At 41.1% G+C, this 19,455-nt stretch overlaps 1 protein-coding gene across 3 annotated transcripts in view; it reads left to right on the forward strand.

Annotated features, from left to right (window-relative positions):
• Window positions 1-18,814, forward strand: part of LOC101172605 (epithelial discoidin domain-containing receptor 1) — a 47,411-nt gene extending 28,597 nt beyond the window's left edge. Inside the window, exons 6-20 of one of the 3 annotated variants that reach the window (XM_023964435.1) lie at window positions 345-492; window positions 2,223-2,325; window positions 2,943-3,129; window positions 5,011-5,260; window positions 6,977-7,123; window positions 7,520-7,582; window positions 11,382-11,542; window positions 11,895-12,102; window positions 13,761-13,880; window positions 15,776-16,077; window positions 16,163-16,290; window positions 16,840-17,037; window positions 17,114-17,381; window positions 17,555-17,704; window positions 18,547-18,814. In XM_023964435.1, the coding sequence (XP_023820203.1) occupies window positions 345-492; window positions 2,223-2,325; window positions 2,943-3,129; window positions 5,011-5,260; window positions 6,977-7,123; window positions 7,520-7,582; window positions 11,382-11,542; window positions 11,895-12,102; window positions 13,761-13,880; window positions 15,776-16,077; window positions 16,163-16,290; window positions 16,840-17,037; window positions 17,114-17,381; window positions 17,555-17,704; window positions 18,547-18,687 (2,574 nt within the window). In that variant the 3' untranslated portion in view covers window positions 18,688-18,814. The remainder of the gene's footprint in view (window positions 1-344; window positions 493-2,222; window positions 2,326-2,942; window positions 3,130-5,010; window positions 5,261-6,976; window positions 7,124-7,519; window positions 7,583-11,381; window positions 11,543-11,894; window positions 12,103-13,760; window positions 13,881-15,775; window positions 16,078-16,162; window positions 16,291-16,839; window positions 17,038-17,113; window positions 17,382-17,554; window positions 17,705-18,546) is intronic. The other 2 variants (XM_023964437.1, XM_023964436.1) reach the window with 2 other exon arrangements.
• Window positions 18,815-19,455: the final 641 nt, after the last annotated feature.

A 19,455-nucleotide genomic window follows, 5' to 3' on the forward strand; every position in this document is an offset into this window, starting at 1 on the left:
AAACAATTGGCACTTCCTTGTTTTAAAAAAAGACCCTAACTATACATCACTACCAAATTCAAGTCCCTGATTGGTCACAGATTGAACTTCAAACGTGCATTACGTTTTGTACACAGAGCCCAAAAATGGACTTAAAAGTGTGCATGAACATGACAGTTTTGAATGTGTAAGCCCAAAATGAGCATATATGTGCATTTAAATGGACTTTTCATTGGAAGTTGTGGCTTGAACATGCGTTTCTGAGCCCGGTGTGAACGTAGCATCACACGTAATAGGAGATTCCAAGAGGATCCAAAGTTTCGTTCGTAATGAACTGATTAACCCCAACCTCTTGCCTTCTATAGGTGGTGTCTGGCAATACAAACACACATGAGGTGGTGCTCAAAGACCTGGGCCCTCCCATTGTGGCCCGCATGGTCCGGTTCTACCCCCTCGCTGACAGAGTGATGAGTGTTTGCCTTCGAGTGGAGCTCTATGGTTGTGTGTGGAATGGTAAGTGTGCATGGGGGGGGTGGCTTTCCTTATCATTTGGTTTGGACATTCTGAGGCATGCCTCCTTGATAAATGTGGACGGTGACTGGGTTTTCTCTCCTCCGAGATTGAATTTATATCAGAAAGTAATGATTACAAATGCATGTTTTTCTGTCTCCGAGGGCTTTGCCCGGATAAAAGGAGCCACAGATGAATATATTGAGGTGGTTTCTGTGTTTCCTGAAGCACAGTGCTGACAGAGTATTTACGGCTGCTTCACCTCCTCTCCAGCCGCATCCGCCTCCCTCAGACAGCTCAGAGCTAGACCCGTAAATCAGAGTTTTCAGTGACTCGAGAAGTTCCAATCCCCATCCCGCGTCCTCGGGGAGCGCATCTCCCCGAAACATGTGGTTTCTGAGCTGCAGCTGGCTTTGACTTCAACCAAGAAGCAAGCTATGCAGACTCACAAATGTCAAGATTTTCTCCCACTCTGCGTCTCATTTGATCACAAACCCGATTACAGAGGTGACACCTCTTTAGTTGGTTATTTAACATTCAGAGTGGCTCTGTTTGACCCTCATGGACTCTCTTATATGCAGCCTCATCTGCACACAGTCAGTCATTTGCATCCAGAGCATGTGGCCCTGAAAGGCTTTGAGAAGCACTGTTTATGATGTCTGTGGAGGGTGTCAGTGACTTCGTTGTTCTCAGGGACTGGGTTGATTAGCTTGGGTTCTGTGGCGTAATGGTGGCCAGGAAAAGAGACCTGAGAGGCTGACCTTTTCATTTGTTTTATGGCTTAAAAAGCAGCTGTAGCACTTTCTCGTTCAATGCTCACACTGCCAAATTGCTCTAATAAAAACCATTGATTTACTTGTAAATATTAGCAGTAAATTAGTTTTTTTGGTTACCGTCAAGCTTTTGAGAGTAAATATTAGCTGGAAATATAACAAGCGGTTTTCCAAATGGGCCTTTTCACTAGCTAGACTTAAAGTCCCACTCCGACTATCCTCTGATCTATTGTAAAAGCGTTCCCAGTGGTCTTTTAAACATGATTATGCGGTTTTTAGCAGTAGTTCATTAGATATTTGCCTCTGAGGTGGGCGTGAATAAACTCGACCCTGCTTCCTGACACCCTGCCCTTGGAGCTATCCAGCCATACAGTTTTGAGCCAGATGCCAGCTCAGACGAAGAAATAGAAGACATGCATTGGTCCAGTCGTCTACAAGCGGATGCATAAGAGCAGAACAGTACAAGGAGCTTGTGGCTTAACGATTGTTGCTTCTATGTCACACATTTAAGCTTCTGATTCACAATGATTTGAATAAAGAAATACTCAAACACAGTTTTAAGCCTCATTTTCTATATCCTCTATCATGAGAAAAAAGCTACAAGAATCACGACTTTCATCAGAGTAGGTCTTTAAGTTAATTGTTTAAAATGTTTTTTCTTTATATTAAAGCAATATTACATGCGATAAAATGACAGTTTACCTTTACGGTTTTCATTTTCTTTGCTCCTATTTTATATTTTTTAAGCCCAGCTGTGTTGAAGTCTGGAAACTGTTTCATTAAATCTGATCTGGCATTTCTTGAGTGCTTTGTTGAAATGACAACACTTAAGAAAATGTCATGTTTGGCTCTGTTGTAGTGTATGTTTCTTGAACTGGAAAATCAGAAAAGATATTTCTGTTTTTACTTTCAGCAACTGTATGAATCATTTTGACTGATTTTAGCTTTACTCTTTCTAAGATGGGTTAAAAGCTTACACCTCCCCGGTGGGTCACGTCATGAACTTGCCTGGCCTGCCCGTGTATTTAAATGACTCCATCTACGACGGAAGCACAGAGCAAAGGTAAGAAATCTATTGACCTGGATCTTTTTCCTGTCTCTGCGTGCCATTAGTGACTGTAAATTATTTAACTTTCATGTAGCCGGCTATGAGAAATATGATCATGACGGAGTGGAATAAAACTGTACAGTAATAAATATAGGGTGAGGCTGAGTGTCTCCACGCTGCTCATCACATCTACTACGGTCCCAGCCAAAACCTTTCCTCATTCTCTGTTTCTGTGCGGCTAATTGAAACAGAATGACATTATTTTTTCTAAGCCGCAGAGGGATTTGAGGCATGTTTCCTGACTGTAATGTTTGACATGGAGCAAAGGAGGGATAAACCAGGTATTTGGGGAGGGGGTCCACACTTGCATGGGCTGTGTAGCTAATGGGGCTGAAATGTTTTGCCAGCGGGCGAGTGAACACTTTTGATGTAATCCAGATGTATTTCTAGCAGATGTAAAAGCTTGTGCAACTGGGATGGAGGGTTGGGGGGGGGGGTCATTTGCTGGGTTCCTTTACTTCAGGTACACTGCTGTGTGCGAGCGTTGTTACAAGAGTTTATGTGGGTAACGTTTGTGTTGTTTGTGTGCAGAAGTGCGTTAACACAAACAGCATTGTTTGTTTGTGTTGCAGGATGCAGTTCGGCGGCTTGGGTCAGCTTTGTGATGGAGTGCTGGGTGGAGACGACTTTACACAAACCAAGGAATTAAGGGTGTGGCCGGGGTATGATTATGTCGGCTGGAGCCGGGAAGCCCTCGGTCAAGGCAGCGTGGATATTGAGTTCCATTTTGAGAAACCTCGACTCTTCATCAACATGCAGGTAAACACTAAGATGTGTGATTGTGAGTGTAAAATGATGGGGTTGTGAGTTTATGATCGGATTAGAGGTGCTCAGATTCTGGTCTGTATGAACAGACTGGACCAGGTCTTCACAGAAATAATGCAAGACATCATGTTAATAAAAGTTAAAGTTTCTACAGGTATTTGTCAATTAAAGTCCCACTGCGAACATCTTTTGATCTATTGCACAAGCTTTCTCAGTGCTCCTTTAATTATGATTATGCTGTTTTTGGCTAAATTGAAAAGCCTTTGTCCTTTTTCTAGTACATAGTTTCTGCAAAGCGGCAGGAGTTCATTGGAAGTGGTCTTTAAGCACTTCAGTTGTTTTTTTTATACCAACCGTGTGTTTCTGTGTATCCATGGCCTGCATGAACTCTAGACCCAACAGCATCGATGTCATACTTTGAAGTAGTTCATCTGCCATCTTTTGTAGCAGCATTTTAACTGGAATAGCTCTGCAGCCATTTAACTAGTTTGGATTCGCCATTATTTATGCTGCAGCAGGAATCTGTGCCTGTCCTTTTTTGCAGCCACCAAATTGCATCAGAGCCTGTTTGTGCGTCTCTGTGGCTTTGGGGTTAGTTTGTAGAGCAATGAGGATGATTGTAATATGAAGCAACCCCACTTTGAATTATAACTGTGTTGTTTCTTTGCACGGGGGTTGGAATGTTGGTTTGAGGGGAAATGCATTTTTGCATCTTTAACACTCAACTTTTTTATAAGGGCACAAATCATCCTCTTTGAGGAAATTCAACATTTCTACATCCTCCATTTCTCTCTGTCACTTTTATTCCCTTCACGTGTTCATTATTAGTTGAGTTTACCTCAGTTACCATTTAAGATTTCTCCCAACTGTCTCCTTTTCCTGTCTTTTCCCTGGCGGTTTCCACTCACAGACCTCAGCTGACACACACTGTTATGCTTGCCTGGCTGAGCGGATGTGTCAGACACGCAGGTCAAATAAATAATGACTGGGAGCCTGAAACTAATTTCAGCTCGACTTGTCTCTGCAGGACAAAGTTTTTTAACCTGTGCCTAATCACCCTCCCAAAGGGAAGTCTGCTCTTTAACCTTTCCACAGTCCTGACCTGCACTTGCTGGAGTTGGAAAGGACACTGAAACCTGTCCTGTGGGGCTTTTGTGGAACATTTATTATGGGTTTGTGGAACCTCAAGACAAGGATGAAAAATAACCCACAATAGAGGCTCAAGCTAAACATAACAGGCATACATTTATTCTTTCAAAGCAAGTGTTTCTCCTATTACAAATGAACATATTTCTTTTGATTTGACTTTTAAAATCCTCAGACCTCACTGAAAATAGAAACACTTTAATCCTACATAGCAGCTTTGCATCCTGGGTTTCTGTGTGAGCCTTTTAATGTGAACTCAATGGAACAGACTGGTTAGGAGGTGGCAAGCCAGCATTAATAGACAGCAGCACCTCATCTGTCTTTAAAGGCAACGAGATTCATTCCTCCTTAATTTTCGTTATCTTAGATCGGATTTTTTTTGTTTCTCTCTTGCATATCAAACCATCTTTCATCTACATCTTCATCCCTCTCTCATCTCTCCTAGCTCCTCCTCCTCCTCCTTCAGCCATAGATCATTTTTATGAATGACATAGGAAAGATATGTTTCTCCTGCTCTCCCTGATGTTTTACCTTGAATTTGCAATCATGTTTACTTGTGTTAAAGTAATTATAGCAATTATAATTATATGCAATTATATTTATCATTCAAATAGAGTCTTTTCTGCCTCTGCATGAATTATGAGTGTTAAAAAGTCTTCTAAGTTGTTGATTTAGCACATTAGCTTGGTGGTTGAGCTTCTGCACTTGTTTTCTATTTCTGTTTCACAGGTTCACAGTAACAACCGACACACACAAGGTGTGCGAGTCTTCAGCAAAGTGGAGTGTCTTTTTAAGCTGGGCATCCTGCTGCCCTGGTCCTCTCCTCCGCTCACTCTACCCGTACCGCTTGAAGATCTCAAAGACCCCTCCTCACGACCCATCTCCATCCCACTCGGCCGCCGGCCCGCTCAGATCCTCCTCTGCAAATTCTATTTTGCAGACCGCTGGCTGCTCATCAGCGAGATTTCCTTCCTCTCTGGTAGGAAAATGCGTCAAATAATACGATTTTAACTTTGCTTCTGTCTCAGTGGGGCGTTTCATCCATCAGAGTTTAGGAAATGCATATTTTTTACATTATTATGAGCATAACAGTGCTTGTGTTACATTGTGTAAATTATACTGAATATGTTTAAAAAAAGAAAGCAGAGATCAGTCTACTGGAGTTATCATATCATCAAAATAAAATGTCACATTTTTTAACTACAGAAATAAAAAACTAAAAAATGTGCAAACAATAAATTTCAACCAGCACACTTATTACCAAAAATCAAAAAAACAGGATCCTAAAATATTGACTTCTTTAACCTCAGAGGCATGTGGAAGTCAGAGTATGAGAGGGTTTTAAAGTTTTATGTTCCAAACAGAAAAAAATCTGACAGCATCCAAAGTTTCATCATTAAAAAAAAATGTAACTCCCAAGACCAACCCAAAATGTGTTTTTTATTTTTTACAATACTGTGGAGAAATTTCCACACAGATGGCTAGAAAAAAATCCTCTTTCTATGAATCTGTGAAATCTTGTGTTCTCTTTAGAAAACCTTAAAAAGGACTTTCAAAATAATACTTAATGTGTGATATGTTGTCACAGTTTATTGATGTTTGATCATTGCATTCAAATGTTGTTTCATCGATGGACTTTTAACACTTTGTAATGGTGATTCTGAACAATTATTATAATCCAAAATTTAAAAAAAATGATTTTGAATTTTTGTGAAAAATGTCTGAACATATGCGCTCAACTTGTTTCTGGACTGAAAGTGCTTCTCTGCTGTCTGCTCACAGAAACATCTGAGCAAACCCAATCAGTTTTTGGACATGCATTGCTTCAAAACCTAAAGGAATTTGATTTTGTCTGCACTACAGTTTATTTCTCTGAAAAGTTCACTGTATATACATACAAAGGAGTGTTTGCATTGAGACTTGGTTTAAATCCAGTCAGGTTCTACCAAAGACTCCCAAAAAAAAAAAAAAGGTTGCTGAGTCCGACTGTGACTGACTCCACCTCACTGCAGTCACAGTATGATGTGTATAAAAATTTCACACAGTCTGGTATAGTGTCCAGGACTTCAACTCAATCTGAGCTCTGAACAATAGAACCACAATAAAATTAGAATTTTTGGGTTGCTTGCAAGTGAACTCCCGTACGGTTTACTTGCAATGTGAATGTAGACAGACTTTCCATGAAAGCAAAAGAAAACATTTAAAGAATAAAAGCAGAAATGACTGGGGCAGTATTCATTTTTAGAAAAATCAAAGCCCACAATCTGAGAATGTGTGAGTCAAGGAAAAAACATGCAAATGTGGAGTCGTAAGCCAATAAAAGTGAAGTGTGTAACCTCAACCATTAATCCATTCTCTGAACTCTCTTAATCCCATTTGGGGTCACAGGGTTGCTATAGGCCAATACCAGCCACTGTTGGGCGAAGGCAGAACACCCCGGATGGGTCACCAGTCTATCGCAGGGCCAAAAGTGTAGTGTGAACTCAAAGGGAACTAAATGTTTTATTCTCCACCCAAAGAGAACCTCTGGGTTATCCTGATGTGATGGCTGTACAATGCACCTTCATTTGGGTCAGAGCAAATTGTGGTTCGTCATTGTTACCCAAACTTTAAGGATGATCCAAAGGTCTCTTTAATGGAGTGATGTAACGTTCTTTTAACTGCCTCCAATTTCTTCATCCTTCATCTAATTCAGAGCCGTATGAGGAGGATACAGACGCCGAATCATTTTCCTACCATCTCCCTAAGGATCCTGGCACCACCTCTTCTGCTCCAGTTAATGTTACCACTCCTGTTTTTACATCAAGTTTCAGTTCTCCCAGCACCAATACAAGGCCTTCTGGTAAGTTCTGCAAATCTTAATTGTTCTTATCCTCCCTCATCTTCCTCCACATTTGGTTTTGTCTATTTGATCTAATCTTTCTATCCTCTATTTTCTCTCTGATGCCCACTTTCGTCACTCCTTCCTTCCCACTTTCCCTGATCTCTCTGTCATCCTTTCTCTGTCAGCCGAGGTTTTGCAAAGGCCTTGTCTTTTATCTTGCTTAAGGAGATCTTGCTTTGAATAAAAGGTCAAGTAGTTTGATCTATTTTTTTTTTCTCATCACACTTTTTTTAAGGTTTTGAAGGATAAAATCCAGCTGAGTCAGAACCCTGTCATCTGTGCTTCTCTCTCCTCGTCACTCTGTTTTCATCTCTTCTCACATGTTCGTCCTTTATCCACCCTTCACTCCTCCAGAACCCCTCTCTTCCACCAACACCAGCTTCATGAGGGACACCTCTGGTAACTGGACGGTGTCAGGTGAGGAAGAGTAGAAACGGGGAGCATGAACAGAGGGGAGCTAGCCCCCAAATTCACTCAGCATGACAGTAAGCAAAGGGAGTGAGGATTACAGGGGCACGCTTTGGCACCCCGTTCTTCCTTCACTGTTTGATGATAAATAGCTTTAGAAAAAACCCAGACAGAGCTATAACAGAATATATTTATGTAGAATAACAGCTTGGCTTCCTGTGGTATTACAAACTGCATGGCTTGCTGGAGAGCTTTCTCTAATCCATAAAGCTAAACAATAACAAGCTTTCTGTTTTAATGATGCTGGAACTGGGTTTTGTGTTGGGTTTGCTGCTTCTTTATTTCTTGCTGGCCGTAGTTTGATGTCTTTGTCTAGATTCATTTATTAAACACATTGATCATAACTGTGAGGGCATCTTTTGTCCTAACAGCACAATATGTAAAACCTGAGTGCATGCTCTCGAGCCCTGGACTGACACCCGCTTAGTCCAAAATGCAAGATAGTTTGTTTTTCTTTGACGTTCCAAACAGACCTTTAAAGAAAAGGTCATAGCAGTGGGGCAGGCAATTGTTTGTCAGTAAAGGATTCTGCAAAGTGTCTCAACAAAAGAAGAGAAAGAAGAGGTCTGTAATGTTCAAGATACACTTCAACTGTGAGAGACAGAATGTAAGAAAATAAGCCACTAAACTTTGTTGTTAGTATAATGATCCAAAAACAAGTATTTAGCCCCTACAAAAAAGCAAGCATTCTGTTATTCTCACATAGCTGTTACTAAGCTCTTCTATCCTCTACTCACTACCTGTGTTAATGTCACCTGTTTGAACTGGTTATCTGTATAAAAGACACCTGTGCACACCCGTAAACAGTCAGACTGTAACCTCTCCACCATGACCAAGTCCAAAGATATGTCAGAAGACAGCAGGGACTAGACTGTTTACCTGAACAAGATGAGAAGGAACCAATGTACAATTAGCAAACAGCTTGGTGAGAAGAGATCAACTGTTTGCATCACTCATACTAGATTGTTGACAATCTCCTTCCACCTGAAGCAAGATCTCGTCTGGGGATTAACAGTGATGACCCATCCCAGAACTACATAGGTAATCTGGTCAAACTGGGACCACATAACAAAGTTTACTACAGCACAGGGCTAGCCAACCCTGGTCCTGAAGAGTCCAGGCCCATCTAAAGTTCTCCAGAGATCATCTAGATGATCAAGAGAACTAAAAGAATGTAATGTGATCAGATGAGACCAAAATTGAAGTTTGTGGTATAAACGCCACTTGCCATGTTTTGATTGAAGAATGTTGAGTTGCACCTGAATAACACCATACTCACTGTGAAGCATGGGGGTGGAAACATCATGGTTTGGGGCTGCTTTTCTGTAAAGAGGAAAGGACAACTGATCTGAATGAAATAAAGAATCAACGGGGCCATGTATTGTGAGATTTTGGGTAAAAACCTTCCATCAGTGAGAGCATTGGAGGTGAAATGTAGCTGGATCGTCCAGCATGACAATGATCACAAACACATTACACAGGCAACAAGGAAGTAACTACGTGACCTAACTAGTCTCTGGACCTCAATCCAATAGAGTATCTGTGGAGGGAGTCGAAAGTGCTTGTTCTTCCGAAAAAGCCCCAAAACTTTTCAAAACTTGACAAGACCTGCATGGATGAATGGACCAAAATAGCGGTTACAGGGCAAACCCAATGAAGACCTGCAGGAGACATTTAACCGGGTTACATTGCAAAGTTTTGAGGTGAACTTTGTTTTTGACCCAATACTTATTTTCTGCACTATTTTTTACAAATACAATCCTAAAAACTTAATGTGATTTCTTGGATTCTTTTTACATTCTGTCTCACAGTTGAAGTGTATCTATAGTGAACATTAGCGACCTCTCAGCTTTTTAAGATGCAGTATATGTGACTTGAATACTTTTCACCATAAGTGGCATATTTAAACTCTCTAGAACGAAAAGTTTAATATCTGATTAAAATTTTTGCTTTTGAAAAGCCAAACCCCGCAGATGTGTTAAATACAAAGTGTTTGCTCTGTGGAGGTGACGGGATTCGGCGCATAATAAGCGCCCACTCTAGCAACCTCTGCCAGATACCGAGTGAGGCCGATGAAACTGTGTTGGCGTGTGACCCCAGCAACTGCATGATTGAGCTCATGTTCAGACGCTGAACAACATTTTGACTTATGACTTATGGTGCACAACCGCAAACACACACCCACTGAAGATTTAAGGCTGTTTAGTAATCTAACCCCTATGGGATTATGTGGATTGTTGCCTCAGCAGCTGTAAAGTATGGTCAGATCTTCGTCTCGGTTACAATTCTTGAGTAATGTGATCTGACTTTCTTGATGATAAAGAAACTGTTTGGCTTTTTATGTGTTTATTAAACATATTGAGTAACTGTTTATGCTGGAAAAATACGAGTTGTCAGTTTGAAATATACAGGGTGGTTATTATAAAGACGCGGTTACTAAAATGACCCGCCTCTTGTTCTTTCTGCAACGCAAAATATATAGTTGTACACAATGTAATGTACTATTCCATCCATGAACCCAACAAACAGATGAAACAGGAGGATTTTGTGTGAAACTTGGATTATTTTTTAAAACAAATGACTGTTTTTCAAAGTTGTTCCTCTGCTGTCACTCCCTCTGCTGAACGGTTCTGGAATTTTTAATTATAAACTGCTTCATTAATTAGTAAATATGTAGGAAAAAGTCCAAATACACGCAGATACAAAACAGAACATGCAACCTTTCAGTTTAGACATTTGTAATTAGAAGTGCTTTCTCAATTACAACATAATTAATCAAGGAATGGGCAAAAGGAAAAATAAACAGAACAATGAGCCCCAGAGAAATAAATGTGCGTTAATCGTAAATATTTACAAATGAACAGATTATTCTGCAAAAGCATATACAGTAGAGTAAAGCAGTAGCAGATGTGTTTAACAAGGTAACGATAAAAGTGGCTGAAACACTTTTTTAAAGGTGGATTGACAAATCATTTTGAACAGATGCTTGTTTCCCAACAAACTAAGATGCAGAAAAGAAACACGAAGCCCCTAACTTTGGATTAGTTCATAATGATCTCAAATACTTTAATTTGACTTTTTGCTTGGTTTGACATTTTGGTTGTCTGCACCTTAATGCGGCCTCTAAAAAAATGAAGTGAACTGAACAGAAATAAATTCAAAATAAAACTTTCTGAACCTTGCATGCCCTCCAAAACACCAAACGCCCACTTAGAATGCCATTGACAGAATAGTATAATGAAGGGCAATGGCTATCACAACTTCCTGGAACTCTCTGCTGTGAAAGTGGGAAAAAAAAGTAGGTTTTATATTCATTCTGCATTTAATATTCCGTCGGCTTGCAGGAGAGGTTTGTTTTGAGCCAAAAGACAATAAAAGTGAGTTTTTTACGAGGGAGGGGGACATTGCGCTAGTGTAGCAGTAAAGATTTCAGGATGATCTGTGCCTACTTTGTTGCAGTGCTAGCACATCCAATTTTGGAGCGATCTAAAAGAACATTTAAAAATGAAAGCCAGCTTACACCACTAAAATACTGAACTGAAAGTGATTTATTACCGATGAGAATTAAAAAAAAGTGTTTTCTCTAACCTGAACCATTGATATGTTCAGTGGGCACAGACTTGGAATCAACTGAGGCTGTTAGGATGTACAATTGTGTCTTAAATAAGGATCATGCCCAGTTGGTATGCCAAGTATTCATACAAACATTCACCATGTCATCTCTCTGTTTGCCTTCTTCCCCGTATAGAATCTGCAGCCGTTACTCCGAGGGCGGGGCTTCCTGTAGCCAAAGATGACAGTAGTAACACGGCCATTCTGATTGGCTGTTTGGTGGGCATCATCCTTTTGCTGCTGGCTGTGATCGCTGTCATTCTTTGGCGGCAATACTGGAAAAAGATCTTGGGCAAGGTTTGTTCAGATATAAAATCAGGTGTTTGATAGCAATGATAAATCCCTGCTGTTGTCCTTGGAACTTTTTTTTCTGCAGAACAAATTGACCTAAACTGAGACTTTGAAAAATGATCCGTTGGGACTTGGCTCAACAAGCCGCTCTAACCATCTTTAAATGACTGATAGCAGGCTGGAGAACTGCCAGGTTTTTGGCAGAGGACCATCTGGATATGCTTTTGGGAGTCCTCTTACATTTCCTACTAATCATTCAAACATTAGTCTGTTTCAGCAGTTTGATCACGCATCCGCTCAAGACACCTAAAGTCTTTTTCCTGTTACTGCTGTGTAAGTGACGCCCCTGTCCTCTCAGGCCCAGGGCAGTCTGTCCAGCGATGAGCTCCGCGTTCACCTGTCAGTCCCCTCAGACAACGTGGTCATCAACAACACGCACAGCTACTCAAGTCGTTACCAGCGCATACACACTTTCCCAGACGACCGAGACCAGGACAGAGACGGAGATGGGGAGTATCAGGAACCCAGCGCTCTGCTGAGGCCACGAGATCACAGAGACAGCACAGGTAAGCCCGCCGCTGTCATTTATTTACAGCCTTCAGTAGCTTCATTCAGAACATAATGTTACGTCTGAGGTACTTGTATGTAGAAGGAAGCTAAGAGATTCCTGCTAATGTTCTTGGTTTGGTTTTGGTTCCATATATAAATTTTGTGTTACAAAAAAACAACAAAAAGCAAAAAATTAAGAAACTCCTTCATTAAATGTACTAATTAGCAAGAAGCAATAAAGAAAACCTTTTATTTGGCTTCTACTTACCCTGGTGTAATTCAATAAATAAAAAATCCTTCTTAAATGTATCACAACACATGTTTGATACGTTCCGCGTAAACATTCTGGTATGCAGTACGGATGCAACCATTCATGTTCCCCATCCTTCCTTTCTCTTTCGGCTTTTCCCATCAGGGGTCGCCACAGCGAATCATCCTTTTCCACCTCACTCTATCATGAACATCTTCTACCCTAACATTAGCCAACTTCATGTCCTCTGTTAAGACATCCATGTATCTCCTCTTTGGCCGTCCTCTTGCCCTCCTGCCAGGCAGCTCCATCTCCAACATCCTTCTACCAATAAATCCACTGTCCCTCCTCTGAACATGTCCAAACCATCTCAGTCTGGCTTCTCTGACTTTGTCGCTAACACAGGCAACATGAGCCGTCCCTCTGATGTACTCGTTCCTCATCCTGTCTAACCTGGTCACTCCTAAGGAGAACCTCAACATCTTCATCTCCGCTACCTCCATCTCAGCCTCTTGTCTCTGTCTCACTGCTACCGTCTCTAACCCATAGAGCAGAGCTGGTCTCACCACTGTCTTGTACACCTTTCCTTTGAGTCTTGCTGGCACTCTTCTGTCACACAACACTCCTGACACTTTCCTCCACCCGCTCCAACCTGCCTGCACTCGCCTCTTCACCTCTTTTCCACACTCCCCATCACACTGAACTGTTGACCCCAAGTACTTAAACTCCTGCACCTTCTTCACCTCAGCCCCCTGTAACCTAACGCTTCTACCTTGATCCCTCTCGTTCATGTTCCCCATGATTCGGTTTATTGTTGTAAAAGACGGTCCGGTTCTTGATCCAGAATTCTGGCACCCCAGTATGCAACACGACTGGGCTTTTGCAAAAGACAGCAGAATCAGAAAAACTTTTTTGATCCCACACGTGGGAAATATGTGAAGGGTATGCAAATAAGGAAAACTATAAATTCCACTATGCCAAACAAACATAAAATCCAAGCAAAGCCCCTGCGAGGCAGAATACCTGCAGGAAGCTGCACAGTGCCCAGAGGACATAAAAGAGGCATTGTTTTGGAAAAGGAAAAAAGAAAAAGCAAAGGCGGAAGACATTCCTTTGCTTTTGGTTGTACCACAGGAGGTCGGCATGCAGTCTTTATAGGGCGTCTGTGTGAGTTTGACAGCATGAGTAACACAGATCTTCATGTTTGGTTACAGCCTGACTCGTGTTAACTTGCCTGTTGTAGTAATGCTCTCTGGTTCAGCCCTCCTCATCCCTCACATCATGATTACCCATCTAACTGTGTCATGCTGATGATTGTGTTGTGATTTTGAATGAAATTGTATTTTTTGATTTATATGTATATTTTTTCTGTTGCATCCGTGTGCACCCCCACCTGCGTGTGTGTCCGTGTGCCTGCCCCCGCAGCCTTGCTGTTAAACAACCCAGCCTATCACGTGCTCCTCCCAGATCACAGAAAAGGCTCCCGAGCTTTAGTCGTCCCCAGCTCCACACGGGCTCAGGAAAAGAGCCTCAATGTGCCCCAGGGTAAGAGACCTCAGACTGGGTCAGGATAGAGGAAAGAGCCCCTGCCTCTCTATTCACCTGCTAACCTGTCATTTGAAAATAACCCTTTTACTTTGCATGTGTCTGACCTTCATCCCTCACAGTTTGCCACTCTGACTGGCTGCAAGCACCTTTTCTTGGAAGGTTAAATGTTTTTAAGCTCCTGTGTGGCTTAAAAATGGGATTTAATTAGTATTTGTCATACATCTGAGAATGCTGAGCTGAGCTGAAACTCTTGGATGCCATAAGTTGGAGCTAATTTCAAACTGCAGCATTCATTTTTGGTTGGAATCACTCATTATTTTAGAGTTCTAATGAGTTCTTAAAAATGTATTAAAGCTTAGGTTGCTTATTTAAAAATGTGTGATATATTTAAGGAGGGAGGAAAGAAATATGTTTTCTATTAGACAACATTTTTTTATAATTTAACTAGTTTAAATAGTTTTACAAATTCCCGAGTTGCACCACAAACTGGAACAAAGGTTTTGTTTTTGCTGTATTTTTTATAAATCACTGCTGATATTATCATACATACTGCTACATTTGCTCCATTGATATGATCCTATGTGAAGCATGGTGTCTTTTATTTTGAAAGTCATTTGGACTTCTGTCAAAAGTTTGCAACTTTATTTTTTTGAATAAAGGCTTTTTTCTCTTTATGTTTTATTTATGCCAAATAAACGACAGGTTATTTATATTTATCATTATAGTAACGATAACGTAAATACAAATCCGTGTCTTAATTTCACTATAGGGGGAAATCAGACTTTGTGGCTCCTACTGGGTTGTAGTCTGTGAATGGCTCTTTAACTGTTGAAGGTTGCAGCCCCCTGGTTCAGATTCTTCCCTTTGTTAGTTTAGGATAAAGATATTTCTGCTGTAAGGGTTAAATCTTCCCCAAAGGACACAAGAGGTCCAGCCAATGTCCAGCAGGGGGCTGCATGTATAAAATGTAAAAACAGTCGATGGTTTTTACAGTCTGTCCGTTTCAACATCTAACCTTTTAGAATTATTATCTTGTAGCTGTGGGTAAATCTAAAATGTATTAACAGTTTTTAAAATCCAAAGTGTTTATGTAAAGATACATTCATGTATTATTGAAGTGTCACAATCCCTAGAAACCTGTAATGTGCTGTCAGTATCACTTAGGAGTTGTTCGTTTTCAGAAAAAGAACCCACCTGTTTTTTAGATCTTTTATTTTTTAAATAAATCTAACTATATAAGTTTAGTTTGGAGGCACCGAAGTAATGATAACTGAATGAGGACAGGCTGCTCCTCCATCAAAACATTAAGTTGAAAATGCCACCGGTTTTTGAGCGTCTCCTGTTTCATATCAATGATGCATGCTGATGTGAGCAGAGATAAATCTTTGTCCCTTCTTGTCACTGAAGGCGTAGGGTATACTGTTTTTCTCGCCGGGAAGCCGCAGAGAAACTGTCAGACCGGCTTACAGAGAACCACCATTCCTTGGCGTCGCACTCCAAACTTAATGTTGCGGTGATGAATACCCTCCCACGCGCGCATTCAAAAAGGCCTCCAGAAGTTTGCAATAACGCATAACTGTCAGTTAACGACGTTAAAACAGGCGTTCTGGTGTCGGTCGATATTTGTATTTGACTGATGTTCTCAATGGTTTCTGCTGCAGCTCAGCATTCCCAGACACAAAGGCGGTCCGTCCTGTCCGTCCTTTACTGTAATTCTAAAAAAAACAACAAAAAAAACTGTGGATCACATGGTTGTTACTCAGATGACATTCTTCCAGACTGTCTCGTCAATAAAAGACGTCCTTCTCATTTAACAGGATTTTTCTGATTTTTTGAGGAAGAAAACTGGTTTTAATTTGACCCGTATTTACCTCTTCACCCCTTTGCTTCAGCTTGTGGTTTGGACCTGGACATGGAGAAGGGCTTCCCACCATCTCAGGAGGAGCCCCCTCCTTACCCCGGATCCCCGCCATACCCATCTCTGTCTCCACCCGTTTCCCCACCCCTTCCTCCCAGTGTTCCACACTACGCTGAAGCAGACATTGTGAGTTTGCAAGGTGTGAGCGGTAACAACACCTACGCAGTCCCTGCCTTAGCATCCTCAAGCCCCGGGGCTGATGCTGCCTCGTTGCCAGAGCTGCCTCGCCAGTGTCTTATCTTTAAGGAGAAGCTTGGGGAGGGACAGTTTGGAGAGGTGAGAGCATGGCTGATATACTGACAGAATCATGGTGAGGGCTGACGTTACTCTTTAGCAATGCTTGTATGTTTTTGTGTGAAAGGTGCACTTGTGTGAAATAGAGAACCCCCAGGACCTTCCCAGCCTGGAGTTCCCATTTAATGTGAGAAAAGGTCGCCCTCTTCTGGTGGCTGTGAAGATACTGCGCCCAGATGCCTCCAAGAATGCCAGGTCTGTAACATCATGAGGATTTATTGTGACAGTTGTTCCCACAGAACACAATAATAAAGCGAATATCGAGCCACCAGCTGTCTAATGTCATAAGGATGCTGCTAAGAAAGCAGTTAAATGGTGGATTCATATTTATGATTATATTTAGAAAATAAATACCACTTTTAGTCACTACTTTTTATTCTTTTTTTTTTTTGGTATTTATCTGTCGCACATTAAAAGTTGGACCTTCACTTTGACGGTTATGTATTAAGGGTAAATCTATATCACATTTTAATGGTTCCTACATGAAATCTAGCAAAAAAATAAAGTTTTAACCAGCCTAAGATATTTTACAGAGGATGGAAAAAGACGTTACCTTCAAAAGTTAAGAAAAACCGATGGCTAAAAAAAAAAAAGACTTCCACCTCGTACAGGTTGGTCCGTGAAAATTTTGCCTGACATTGATCCGGTCCGGAAAAAGTTGCGGATGACTGCACTAAGAGAAGAGGCCCAACATTTGCTTCTCTGTTTCTGACATCCAATAATCAACTTTTTTTCATCTGATAGAAACGACTTCTTGAAAGAGGTGAAGATCCTGTCTCGTCTGAAGGACCCCAACATCATCCAGCTGCTGGGGGTGTGTGTGAGCAGCGACCCACTCTGCATGGTTACGGAGTACATGGAGTGTGGAGACCTGAACCAGTACCTGTCCCATCGAGTCCTGCTGGACAAAACCGGACCTTCTCACAACGCGCCAACCATCAGGTATCGCCTGCGCTCACAACAAAATCCACACACAGAACAATGATGCTACTTATCCCATGTGTGTTCGGTCCCCCAGTTACCCGGCCCTCATCTCAATCGCCAGCCAGATTGCATCAGGAATGAAGTTCCTCTCTTCCCTGAACTTTGTGCATCGGGACCTAGCCACCCGTAATTGTTTGGTGGGGGGAGACCGAGGGGAGAATGGAGAAGATCGAGGTGGCGAACGGCAGATCAAGATAGCCGACTTTGGCATGAGCAGAAACCTGTACGCCGGAGATTACTACAGAATCCAGGGCAGAGCCGTGCTGCCGATCCGCTGGATGGCCTGGGAGTGTATTCTGATGGTGAGACCATAAGATCCAAAAGCATCTGCTGAAATCATAGTTGATTGCTGGTATATTTTTCCCCACAAAATAATTTAGGTCGCATAGATCAATATTGTTTGAAAAATTGATAAAAAACATTTTACTTTGACACAAGCCAGAACTTGTATGATGTTGTTTGTGTGGATTGCCAGGGTAAGTTCACCACAGCCAGTGACGTGTGGGCGTTTGGGGTCACTCTGTGGGAGATGCTGAGTGTTTGTCAGGAGCAACCGTACTCCAACCTGACAGATGAACAAGTCATCGACAATGCCGGAGAGTTCTTCAGAGACCAGGGCAGACAGGTACTTTTTTATTTTATTTCTCTTACACACAGAAAACACAGCTGGGTTTCAAACCACTGAATTTGTGTAATTTTACTTCACAAGTCCATAATTGATTTTATAAATATTTTTTATAAATAGCTTTTTATAAATAAATAGAATTTTTTTTATAAAAAAGGAACAAAAAAGCTGTTGTCTTTTTTGTTTTGTCCTGAATAAAATGTTCTTAAAAAGACTGAAAGAAAATGGATCCATTGATGAATTGATTTTATATTTGATAAGAAGAATACATTTGACTTAAAAAAAATAACGAATTTCAAGCCAGTCTTCCTAAGAAAGCAACAAAGAATCTTTAGCAGCAATTTTGGAATATTTACTCCAAATATTCACACATCCTTTCCTTTTGCTTTAAATCTTGATCATGCTGACAAAAGGTTTGATTGAACTGGTATCTCACACTAACCTCATTAATGTTGTTCCTAAGAGTGTCAAGTATTTATTAAATTATCTTGTTGCCATCTCTGCTTTTATGAGGAATCTGCAGTCAGTGATTTTTACTTGTTTCTTCTAATAAGCTGGTTTGAGTTGTTTAAGCTTTCCTCCAAAACAGAATTTTAAATAACTTTCTTTCTCCTCACCAAATATTAATTGAACTAGTATAACTAATTTGAAGCTATTAAACTATTTACTTAAATGAAAAAATGTACTAATTATGAGTCTGCATAAATTTTTGCTAGATTGCTAAAATCTCATTTTTAGACTTCTGACGTATGTTTCCTTTATCCCAAAAAATAAGCACTAAGTGATCCAGAGACGTCAACATTTTCCTAAAATGTCTGATCTCCTTTGTGTTTGTTTCTCAGGTGTATCTTGGGAAGCCGGCCGTGTGTCCGCAGGGTCTCTACGAGCTCATGTTGAGCTGCTGGAACAGAGACTGCAAACTCCGCCCATCGTTCGCCCACATCCACTCCTTCCTTACCGAGGACGCCATGAACATGGTTTGAAGAGAAACACAGGAAAGGTGGAGGGTGCACTTACAGGGAATGTGGGTACTTTTTTATTTTACGCAAGTGGGGATGAGACGCCGCTGGTTCGGTTTTTTTTCCCCCTACTTCAGACCCCCCCCCAAAACAAATACTTATCTCATATTATAGGTGACAGTAGGTGTTGGTGGTGGGTGCAGTCTGCATAGAAACCTTCTTTGTTTACTTTACATCTACAGGAGTGGTTTACCTGAAGTAATACCATGGTCCGGGTAAATACTTGATTCTGATTGGCTGCTGGGTGTGCATTGAAAGGTGATAATCCATAGTGATAATTCACACCTAAAAAAGAAGCTCCGGTCACATAGCTTAAATGTTTTATATCACTGCGCTGGCTTCTTTAAAACAAACTTTAGCTTCATCATCTGGACAAAAATAAGCGATAAGAGATGAACTTTCTCTCTGAACCGATGCTTATAGTCCGGTTTTTGTGGAAGAAGCTATCCAACCCCAAAAAATAACAAGAATAAAGTACTAAAAGCTAATTGAATGTTTATTTCTTTTGTAAGTGACCATGGTATAAGCGGGTTAATGGCTTTCAAAATGTGCATTATCAGAAATTAACGCACGTTGTGCAAACCTGAGCGTCAGATGTTTGCTTCCGGGAAGTGCATTCATTTTGGATAATGCACACTTTGTCGGCCATTAACCCTTACTTAACCCTTGTGCTATCCTAGGCACTTTAACATTGGGACTTGGGTCATCTAGACCCACTAGACAGTGTGCTGA

The sequence above is a fragment of the Oryzias latipes genome, chromosome 16, assembly GCF_002234675.1.
Source record: "Oryzias latipes chromosome 16, ASM223467v1".
NCBI lineage: Eukaryota > Metazoa > Chordata > Actinopteri > Beloniformes > Adrianichthyidae > Oryzias > Oryzias latipes.